Below are 12,490 nucleotides of genomic sequence, written 5' to 3'. Positions count from 1 at the left end.
GTACAAAATATTGATCATGTATTTTATCACTTTTTGCCATGGCTGTGGTCTAAAGAGCTTTGAAGCACTTCATACTAAAATCCATTTTTCATCTTTTAACAACAACTGATCGAAAAGTATCATAAGCTGAAAAGTGATACCCCAACTAAATAAGTGAACCCTTATGTAGGATTAGCTCCCCTTGCAGGCATCCAATAATAGATATCTTACATCATGCACAATCTCTATACTATGTTCATTGCCAAACCTTCAAAGTGTTTTATTGAAGTTTCATCAACAATTTTAAAAGGTTTAGAAAGGTTTGACGGAAGGACAGCCACCACTTGATATATTATTCCTAAACATTGTCTTAAGCTGGGTTTGATTCTCCATCTTATGATTACTCTTTCAACTTATTAATATCAACTTAAAAGAAGTCTGCTATTTGCTAAGAAAAGAAGACATCTCTAGTACAATTTTATTTTTACAATGAGTCCGACTGGTTTCTATGGAAACGTAAGTACAAGTATGATTTATGTAAGTCAACAAAATGATACACAAAATGTAAATATACTATAAATAAATAAAATAACAAGATTCTACTTTTTAACATATCACTTAAACAAAGCACTATAGATAACAATAAACAGTTTGTGAATAAACTCATTATACACCCCCCTGACTACTGATATGACATTTTTAAGGGGCAGAGCACTTTTAATAACTTACCAATACATGAACAAGTATATACATGTGTACCTATTTGAATTTCAAAATTCTTGGAAATGACCACGAATCTCAAACTTTGAATTTTTTCTTTTTAAAAATTTCAATTACTTTATGCCAATACTTTTTAAATAGTATGAAAAGCTAGGCATACCCTCAGTCATACAGGAAGTAATATCAGAGAGCAACCAAAATATCTAACAATCTAGGCCCATCTATATGAATCCATATACCAAATTTGAAATCAATCCATTAATTTGAAGTCAAGATATACAGTTACTCATTGAGAGGGGTATACTTATTAAAAAAAACAGACAGGAGAAGCAAAACTCTTCTAAAACAGACACTTTATAATTTGGAAACCTGTTGAAAGTAACTATTAATTTGGAAATCTGTTGAAAAAGACATGAAAGTTATGTTCTTTTGTTGAATTGTAAAAAATTACTAATTTATTCCATATGTAATGAAATATCTATATATGTATAATAAAGATTAATTTCTTACTCATTCAATGCAGAATAAAGCAACTTAAATCCATTATTTTTCACATAATGATATTTTTATACTTTGTATACAGTATCTAAGTAAAAATATTATATGATAATTCTATGTTAAAAAAAATCAAGTGAGATTATGAGAAGCATTATTAAAATACTTTTTACAAAAAATCTTGACAAAAAATGTAATAAGATAAAATAATTCTTTATAATAAAAGAATTCAAATGAGATTATGAGAAATTATTATTGAATGGCAATGTCAGATCTTTAAATAATCAGATCTATGTGAACAAAAGAATTCTTAAATTTCTACAGAGTTACACCCCCAAAATATAAATAAAAATATTGTGAGGAGTTGTCTCCCATTAAGGAAGATATCTTGTAATGATTGAATAAAGGGCAAAATCAAATTTTTGTGTACAATCGCAATACCTAAATATGGAAGCATAGTTATAAAGGAATGGAAAAAAAACTACGATATAGATTTAACACATTTGAAAACCAAAATTATTTCTACCGCAAATCTTTTGTGCTCATAAATCTCAAAGACTCACATGTGTACATCTCCTTTTAAGAAAGATAAAAAGATAACTCTGCAGGTGGGAGATAATCCTCGAAGAATACTAATACAATATACTGATATTAATACTAATGCAATATCATTTCTTTTACAATGTACAAATGCACAATGTATCACATATGATTTCTTTAAAAAAAAAAAATAATAAATAAAATTTGTAAAAATAGCAGAAAGGCAAATTAAAAGGCCATGTTACCTAATTAACAAAATACATTTCATTAGACTTCATTTTGTAATGAATATACATAAAATATAATCATGCCCCTAAATAAATCACAGAATTTATTAAAAACCATAAACTTTGTTTTCATAAAGTATTGCACACATTGTAAAATTATATATTTATCAATAATTTAAAAAAAAATATTAGTACATAAACAAACGTCACATAAATAAAGGAAGTATTTTCTATTTTTCAACAACACAGTATGCAATATGGCACAACAGCAATACATTTGGTATCAGACATTCAAGAAATATGCATTCAATATATATACATGTACATGTACATGTATGTGTATATGTATGCAATTCCATAATGATTTATGCATCACTTTATCATACAACCTACATTATATTCTAGTGTTATGATTTTAAGCAGCACTCCATATAAGAATCATGCAAAATGTGATACATGGTTGGAAAGCCTACATATTTTTTTTGATATCTTGTTTAAAATGCTTTAGTAAACAGAGATTAACATGTGGTTTTTCATATAACCCCTGCTCATAGGAGATAAAAATTGTATAGAATGCACTGTAGAATTCAAAAGTAAGGGAGATAACTCTGTAAATGACACTCAAATACAATACAATCTATTGGGCTTTTAATGTTGATTATCACCTAAGAGCAGGCAGATTTGAATGAATAATTACACATTTCATAATATAGACCCATAAAACAACTTAATTACAAAAATAAAAATATGTAGCCTTTTTTGGGGTGTATCACATTTTTCAGATTTTGCATGATTCTTACAAAGACAGCTACTTAAACAAATTCAATGAAAGCAAAACATAAAATAATACAAAAACCAACAAAACACAACAAAATTGAGATTCGCTTCATCAAATATCAAGTTTAAAAGAATATGATGAAGGAAAGTTTTTTAATGTTTATAACCATCCATTAAAAATATCATTATTTTAATCAAATTAAAACGATAATTCAGTATCAAACAATCTGTTGAACTAGAAATGCAGGACAGACAGCACTTGAGATGTAAAAAATCATTTTGTGCATATAAATTGTATACGCACTCTGATGTGGAAAAGAAAAAAAATGGATGAAAAAATACTTTTGGTAGCTTTTATATCACATAAGGAGTAGACCTAGGGTAAGGGACATAACTCTTAAAAATCATTGGAACATTTGTATTCAGCATTTTACATCAATCTTATGTAAGTATTTTATTAACTTGGATTCATTTTATTCTGCTTCAAACGAAAGCTTGAGAGGCTTTGGTGAAATTGAATATAATATAAACATATCACTGATTTCATGAGTTATGTCCCTTACCCTAGGTCTACCTCCTTAAAATGAAAACAAAACAAACAAAAAGTAACTACTATGGCAGTGGGCAAGACTTTGCATTTGTTTAAAGTGTTCTTATCAAACATTTAAACAAAAATATAATGATATTTGCAATTACTTCAACAAAAACTTAAGTGTCAGTTTATGTAAGAATCGGGCAAAATGAGAAAAATCAGAAATATGTATGTCAAAACCCCACCAACCTGAAATATTATTTCACTCCAGGATCCTTTTCTACTTGAAAAGACCATTATTTGATCTCTGCATCACTGAATTTTCTCAGAAATTTTTCAATAAAATGTTAGAAAAATGAGGTGTCTGAGAGAATTATCTGCCCTCGAAAATTTCACTTTCAGTGCATTTCAATGAAATTATAGCTCGAAGCACCTCCATGATACAGAAATTCTTGTCTTTTTTTTCCTTGATAAAAAGTCAAATTAAACTTTAAAAAATGGTGGGTTTTTTCATACCAAGTTTTACCCACTGCCTGATTCTTACAGAGACTGCCACTTAAAAAGTAAAAATTACATCAACCACCAAGAATTGAATCAAGATGTAAATGCAACACATAATCAACTAAATTTATAAAGATTTTGCATGCACAAAACAGTTCTTCATGATGCTCAATTTTCTTGAATGTTAGTTACAGAAAATATGTCACCATAAAACACTTCTTTTATAAACAAGGATCATATAATAAACTCTGCATAAAAAAATCCATTCATATGTTCCATTATTATAACTAAATGAGATTTGTTGATTCTAGAGAACTACAAGTCACTTTTTATAAATATTACCCTTAAGAGACTACCCATGAAGAACATACGCAGATTCTATTATATGAGAGCCAAAAAGTTTATTTTACCCCCTCAATTTTTCTCCATGTAATGATTAACTCATTTTGATGTCAGAGAGACCAGCATTTTTCTGCATGAAACAGATAATTCAGAATATACTTTCAAGATCTGTAATTAAAATATGAATAGATCAAAGAGTTATTTTCCCTCCTTTAAAGTTTGACTGCCTATGTGTAACTTTGTTCATTCAGACCATTTCAGTAAATTACACGTTAACATTCACTTATTATAAAACATAAATTTGATATCTGGAATGAAAAAAAATGGTTACAATATTTGGGATGTGCCCAATCCCTTTGTCCTCTATAAACACTGTCTTAACTTGTGCTGGAAACATGACAAAATAAAAGGTAGCCATATCCACAATGTAAAATGCAATATTTGAAAAAGATCTGAAAATCTGTCTGAACCATACACTTTTTGAAAGTCCTTAAATATTAATTTATGTGCATTTTGAAAATTGGTAAACTGAACACCTGTCTAAACCAAACCAATTTTTAAGTCCAAAAGCAGTTCTGTTCAGACAGGTTTCACTGTATATAAATTACGATAATTTACAATACTGGTAATTTACAATGTATTGCAAGATTTCATAAAATAATATGATATATAATGGTTTTAATGTAAGGTTTACAAATTTCAATACATATATTTCATTTGTGCCTGAAGATCTGAACCACTGACTGAAGCAATTCAAAGTTGATATTTTGGTTCTCAGACCAAAGAAGGAGGTAAACATTTTTATTGCCTCTAAAAATGTGAAATGGGTGCTTTCCACATTATTCACAGCCAGAAAAAATAATGGGGAGTACTCTTTATACACCTTATTTCATCATGGGAATAGAAATGGATAATAAAACATCTTTAGAGAAAATGAGAACCACAAAATTATTTTTTAAGTTGGCCTTGTAATTCTATTTGTATTTTACAAATGTGGCTGACTTGTGTACAATTTGTGCTATTCATCAAACAATTCAAGCTTTCAAAAGACTTCTCAGAATTCTTTGAACTCATTTTTGATCAATTAATGAAAACTGGTACGTACAAGTACTTTATTCTGGTAGCATTACATGCAGAACACTTAAACATGTTGTAAAAGTCATCTCTTTTTAGAAGCATGATTGATCACCTTGATTTCAGCCAACTAGAACAGTTTCTTTGGTTCAATGTGACTCATTTACCATGTTTTCTGGCAATGAACAAAGAAAAAAAAATCACACTAGAGGGCAATTCAAAAAGAAACAGAGATGTCTTGTCCCTCTATTGATTTTGATGATAAATGGCCTGGGAACCAATTATAGTACCTGAACCGATCTGTGGAACAAAAATTGTGATTGGTCATCGATTCCCGATCAGTTTCCGGTCGGTCATCAATCCGTCAAACCGATCCATTATGTCGGTGATCGCATCATGTGACCACAGAACGGTCACTGTATTCTACAGTTTTTGTTGTTGTCTTTGTCAATTTAACGCATATTTAAATAATGTAATAGATTTAAACATCAATTTATACTTATATTTTACATTTCTTTTATTTCAAACAGATCTTATGTCATTTTAAATAACACAACTCCAATCAGATCAATCCGGTCATTGATCTGTCAAATCGTTGCGCGGATCGGTTCAAGGACTGTAATTAACTTTAAAAGTATTCAAAGGACAGCTAGCTTCCATACCATTGTGATATAAATATCTTCAAAAATTAAACCTGGACTCAAGGATAAGTTTGACATACAGGTTTCACTATACTTTCACAGTAGAATCAGATTATTCCCTGGTGTAAATTTGAACACAAAGGCACAGGTAAACTCAGGACTTCTAATCTCTGTCTTTCTAGTCTTTTACATCATCACACTGCATTCTTGATCACAGATTCATAAGGAGGAGGGTCTTCACTGATCATTGGAGGTGCTACAAATAAATAAAAGTTAGTAAGCAAATTTATTTACAAATTTATACACTGCTTACCCAGTATATTACAAGAAACATTACCAAACTGCAAAGATGTTTTTGCGATAAAAATTCTCTAACATTCTATAAAGTGAAACATGGCAAAATCAAACTCAGAGGGTGTTTCTAGAAAAGCAGAGGACGCTTACCCTACCGGTGCACCAAGTCCATGCTCCCAGTTTTTAGTAGAGTCTGACTTTCTCATTTACTTTTGTTACTTTGTATGTATTATATTTTAATTACTTTATTATCTTTGTTATGATTGTCTGTTTTCCATGTCTGGTCTTTGTCTCGGGATTACGTTCTTTTGATTTCCGCTAGAATCTTGGTTCCCTTGATTACTCTTTCCCACAAAAAAGGTAGCTAAATTTAAGTGACATTGGACAGCAACTAAAACTGCTTACAACATATGCCTCTTGATTGGGTGGGGCTTAAAACAAAGAAGTTTTCTCCAACCTAGACATACAAGTAGTTGATAAAAAATTGAGTTTGATTTTTTTTTTTGGGGGGGGGGGATTGAATTATATTTGAAAAAAAGGCAGGATGGTAGCATACGGTAAAAAAATCCAGGATATGTATGTAACACTTTAATTTGTCATATTTGTATAAAAAGTATCATTTAAAAAAATCCAAAACAGACTGGAATCAAAAATAAAAAGTCAGGATAGCCTTAACAAAAAAAAAAACAAACCCCCCCCCCAAAAAAAAAATATCTAGGCAGAAAAAAATTGTCCTAACCCCCACAACCCTCACCATAAAAATCAAATGGTTGCTCCCTAAATGTCCAGTGATGAAACCTAAAAAGGCATGGAAAACACATCAAATGTTCAAATGTTTGATCACAGATATTCCAGCAAATCGTATCTATACTGAACTGTGTCTCATTCATCATTATCACATTCTAAAAAAGCTGTGCTGTAACAAAATGTTTCATCGATAAGTTTTGCTGCTTCAATACAACATAACCTTAGATACAGAGAAAAGATGCCAGGAGCTGAATGATTTATGGAACAAAGCAGTTCTTTCCCCCTATATGGTACTGAAAATTCACTAAAATTTTAGCATCACCTGACAAAAATGCCAAGAGCTGAATGATTCATGGACGAAAGCAGTTCTTGTCACAATTATGGTACTGAAAATTCAGTAATATATCACAACAAATTGAGACTAGTAAATCTAGTAAGAATTTTGAAGGATCAAAGAAAAGTATTTGTAATGGTAAAATATTCAACCATTTCAGTTTAACTGTTGTTTTTTAATTAGATAGGAAGCATACAAAGTTTTCCTTTTGTACAACCCAGAAAGTCTGGATAATTCTTATTGATATCTTTTTGGACTTATTACTGTAGCAGTTGCTCGACTATGTAACAAACAGCAGATTAACCACAGATTTACAGACAGACAGACCTAAAATATTTAAAAAGGAATTAAATACCTGTAGGTGTCACAAGAGGAATAGTATTTGCATAAGATGGAGGTGGTTCGTTAAAAGCTGGTGCTGAGGGCATGGGAGGTGACTGTCCTTGCTCTCGGCTCATTGGATCTGAAAAGGTTGTTTGTCTATTATCAGGCTCACGGATAGCTGTACCTCTCTTAGACATTTTGCAGCAGCAGTAATATACACAGAGACAAACCAGGATCATTACTGCTACAATAGCTAAAAGTGGTACAAGAGTAGAAATGTTCTCATTACTGCTGTAGTTATCATCATCATAGTTGTTTGGGGTAAACACTGTGGTAGCTGAAATGGAATAATGTAAGGTAAGGATATTTACTATGGAAAAAATCTATTGACAATACACTAATAAGTCACTGTTCAGTCAATGTTTTATGCCGACTCAACAATGTTCCGCTTTTGTCCCCAACTGCAACATGAAAGGGACAAAGAAATACCAGCATCTGTTCCTCACACTTGCCTTTGTGTGGAAGCAACTCTTTGGAAACTATTCAACGGATTTTGTTCAAATTTTTTAGAACTGTTAGTCACATATAACACATGTAGTTGATCATTTTGTACCACCATTTTGATTCAACAAATTTAATAAAAGTTTTGGACTTTGCTGAATTTGTACATGCTACACAACAGAAACACATCGTGAATACAACTACACAGAGTCCAGTCAAAGGATTTTATTCAGATTTTGTAGGATTGTTAGTCACAATGTGTACATGCACCCAGAATTTGATTCTACATATGTTACAAATGTTACTGGTGTTATGAGATTTTTGTACTTCAACTTTTTTTGTGGCAGGGATATATGACTTTTATATTACTATTTTTTACATATTTCTCTTTTATTTTGTGTTGCTCTTCACTATTTCCTTTGATCATGAGTTTTCAATGCAATATTTCAATCATGGTTATCTTGCTTTCATTACATAAAAATCTGGCATGGTACAACTGGTGAGTGATACTATCTTCTAGCAATATACCATTGGTGAGTGATACTTGCTTCTAGGAATATACCATTGGTGATAACTACTTCTAAGAATATACGATTGGTAAGCGATACTTACTTCTCGGAACATACCATTAGTGAGTGATATTTACTTCTAGGAATATACAATTGGTGAGTGATACTTACTTCTAGGAATATGCCCATATGTAATATCCAGAGAGATCTCACTTGTTGACGATGGTGCAAACACTTTGTACAATATAAATATTCCATTACCAGCACCTGATACACAGAACGGACTTGTTATAGAGGTACTGTCACATGTTAATGTCTAAAAGTAGAAAAAAAGAAAAAAAACGAAAATAAAATGATTGACAATAACTTTGATATTTTAACTACAAGTAATGTTAAGTTAAGTTTTTTTAAGAATCAGGCAAAATGGAAAAAAATTGAAACATACATGTCAAATCTGACAATATAATTTCACTTAATAATGCTTTTTTTCTATGAAAAAACTATTACTTGATCTCTGCCTCACTGAATTTGCTCAGAAATTTTTTCAATTGAATGTTATCAAAATGGTTTTTGACAGAGTTATCTGCCCTTGAAATGTTCTTTTCCAGTGCATTTCAATGACGTTGTAACTCAATTTATCAACACGATATGGAAAATCTTGTCTTATTTCCTTGATTCTGATGGTACAAATAGTTAAATTAAAATTTCAAAATGGTGGGTTTTTTAAACCATGTTTCACCCACTGCCTGATTCTTACAGGGACTGACACTTAAGTATTGGCCAAGACAAGTAATTGTCCCCACTTTATATGGGAGTTTGTGCTAAATACAAAACAAAACTTGAAGCAGAACTGTCTTAGAAACATAACATAGTGTTGCCATTATGTCGACTGGATTTTAAAGCCATACAAAACTTATTCAAATGGTCAATGTATACATTTTAGTTACCATGTTCTTTGTTTTGTGTGTGTCTATTTTCCCTGTCTATTCTCCAACTTTGAAATATATTCTTTTGACTTACACTTGAATATTGATTCACATGATTACTCTATACTGTACAGATTAAGCTATTTTACTTGCATATGAGGAAATCAAGCCAAAAATGTTAAATCTAAAATTTTAAAAATCACAATTTCAGAAGATAACCTGGAAACTATATAACAAATCTCTATAAAGATTAGAAAGTTGGTTTAAAGTAATTTCAATTAATGCTACATACCACTTTTGGTGATTTACCGTATGATGTCAATCCTTCATAAATCCTGAGTTCTATTGGACAATTACCGTGAATGATGGCATTTTCTACATTTACACAGTACTGATATTGGCCATAAATTGAAGGTATGCTAATGGGAATCTCACATTCCAAGCTATGATGGGCTCGAAAATAATATGTTTTTGCACGTGGTACAAAGTCCCTTGCTTTGCAGTCTTTTTTTGATTCTGGAATAAAAATAATAAAAATTACATGTGCAAACCCTTTAATGTATGAAATACAATGTACATGTACCCTTACAAGTCATAACCCCAAAAACAATCGCAATGTGTAAAAGCATCTTCTTACCAACTTGCCAAATGCAAGTAAAAATTGAATGTGACTATTGCTAAATATTGAACGCTTGCCAAATAAATTAGCATAATAGTGACCCTGGACACTACAGCTTAATCTATTTTAAATATCCCATTACATTTCTGCCAACCTGACATGTCATATTCATTGTGTAAGAATTGTACTTATGCCATGCTGGCTAGTGAAATTTTGGCAAGGTAAAATGGAAAGTTACTTGTCAATTCAATGAGAAAAATAAGTAAAGGGTTTCCCACATTGCAACTGCAAATAGTCTTTTGTTACATGGATCCTTGTGCAACAATTTCTCAGAGATCTATGCACTTTTGCTCAAGTTATTGTCCAGCAACCTACATTTAACAAACAGTATAGTAGCCAGGAATCCTGGTTCTAGCACTAATTCGCAGTAGAGCCAGGCGTACTACAAATTGAAGCACTCTGATTAGTCAATGAAAATATGAAATGTGGGAACACTTTAATGTACACAAACGTAGCCACTTACATCATCAATAGATATGACTGTTCTTCTATTTAATAAAATTTCGTAGATTTTCTTTATTACATTTGTAGTTTCATTTTTAGTATGCAGACACTAAGTCAATCTTCAATCCATCTTTTTCCTCTCAATGAAATTATCTCCCAATACACCATCTCATCACACATGCTCAGTCAATTCAGTACAATGTGCACCTAAATAGATTGTATTATGCCTGGTCCCTGAGACATGGTATGATGAGCTGGGACATAATACCAGGTTAAACAAACATCAGCTCCAACATTGCAAGATAATTGCTGTTGTTGGGGAAAATCCTAGCTATTTTCATAAAGGTTCTATAAATCGAAGATGTAAAATCAAAAGGGATCTCAAATAATAAAAAGAAACAATTCTACGAAATTTCATGAAAATTGGTTGAATCTTTTTGAGGGTAAAATCTAATAAAATGCTTTGCAAGGCAAAGCTTGATATGACCACAAAGGTTGTCCCTTGAACAGTTGAGGCAAATATGGACACATCATTCAAGCTTGTTACAGCTCTGAACTTTGATTGTGATTTTATATTGTCAGAGGAAAAGAATTTTACCAAAATCAAAGTAGCTTTTATTTGGCTCCTTATTCTACAATAAGCACAAACCCAAAAATCAATTCCAGCATTCCTATGGCTGGTATGGCACCTTGTGCCCTGCTTGTTTCTGTTCCCAGTCACCAATACATGTATATGAATAGTACAGATGTACCTATTAAAATATAACATTATACTAAATCATATTTGAGGACCCAACCCCATAAAATATTGCCAATATAACCAAACCAGAAAACCCAAACATAATTTGATGAATCGATGTGCTAAAAAGGACATTTAAACCGAAGTAGCAAATTTACTTTTACACAGGTATTCAAAGTCAGGTAGATTTGCATATTTTGTCATGAGAAAAGGGGTTTACTTACCAATATAAATATTTCTTGGAGTTCTCCAAGCAGTTACATATGACAACACACCAAACAGTAAATAAAGATAATCCATTGCTAGGCTGAATCACACATCTTTATATAGGCATCATAAAAATGTTTTATACATGTAGTTCCTGTCCAAATACAAAACAAAAAATCATGTTATTATAAAAATTGCATTATCTATATTTATATTTTGTAGTACAATTAAACTTTCATTCTAGAATTTAGACATATTTTCTTGCTTTCCATGAGAAGTTTGGTATAAGCACAATGGTTGGGATTTTTTAATGGACAGGACCACTTTTAAAAATTCTATGAACATTAGATATTTTATGGATCTAAACTTAGATAATTTGATTTGTTTATTTCTCATCTGGGCGAGATTGTTTATTTTCAATAAACTAACTTGGTACTGTGACATCTTTAACACCCATTGGTCCGCAGTCTGCAATCCAAATAATTTCAAATTAAATAAGGTTTTGATGAAGGGAAAAATCTAAATTTTGAATTAAGTGATTAAAAATTAATTTTTGACCTAGTTATGCTTGCATGACCAGCTTTGGGACAGTTTACAAGGTTTGACACTAACTTCATTTGTTAGTGGTCAACAGGACTACTTCAGATGTACATTTGTAAAACAAGTAGTCGCAGACAGTAATGATGGTTCTGTTCATAGATTTCATGAAAAATAAGACAAAATTTAGATAGCCCATAGGACTGCCATGACAATCTTTCAATTAGTGCTCTCCAAAATTAGGGTGGCACAGGACTACTGGACTACTGTTAGTGTCGATCCCTGGTTTATCTTTGTTCATAAACCGCTTTGTTGTTCATGAAGCCTAAACTAACCAAAAGTTGATTATGCCACATAACCTGGTCAAAAATTAAAAAAAAAACAATAATTTTTAGTTTTGGTTTACCATTTATATGTACTA

The 12,490-nt window shown here is 31.2% G+C and overlaps 1 protein-coding gene across 4 annotated transcripts in view; it reads right to left on the bottom strand.

Annotated features, from left to right (window-relative positions):
- Positions 1-445: 445 nt before the first annotated feature.
- LOC148627993 (uncharacterized) overlaps positions 446-12,490 on the bottom strand; it is a 19,992-nt gene continuing 7,947 nt past the window's right edge. For 3 of the 4 annotated variants that reach the window (XM_088582876.1, XM_088582886.1, XM_088582859.1), the window contains exons 2-6: positions 11,550-11,686; positions 9,756-9,979; positions 8,709-8,853; positions 7,559-7,864; positions 446-6,084 (exon numbers count right to left, since the gene is read on the bottom strand). In XM_088582876.1, coding sequence (XP_088439002.1) covers positions 6,023-6,084; positions 7,559-7,864; positions 8,709-8,853; positions 9,756-9,979; positions 11,550-11,625 — 813 coding nt within the window. In that variant the 5' untranslated portion in view covers positions 11,626-11,686 and the 3' untranslated portion in view covers positions 446-6,022. Of the gene's footprint in view, positions 6,085-7,558; positions 7,865-8,708; positions 8,854-9,755; positions 9,980-11,549; positions 11,687-11,961; positions 12,001-12,490 lie in introns of all 4 variants that reach the window. The other variant, XM_088582867.1, reaches the window with a different exon arrangement.

Source organism: Perna viridis, chromosome 1 (assembly GCF_037379345.1).
Source record: "Perna viridis isolate PV_CMFRI_1.1 ecotype Kerala chromosome 1, ASM3737934v1, whole genome shotgun sequence".
Taxonomy (NCBI): domain Eukaryota; kingdom Metazoa; phylum Mollusca; class Bivalvia; order Mytilida; family Mytilidae; genus Perna; species Perna viridis.
The sequence above is the reverse complement of the archived record's forward strand: the minus strand, read 5'-3'. Positions and strand labels throughout refer to the sequence as shown.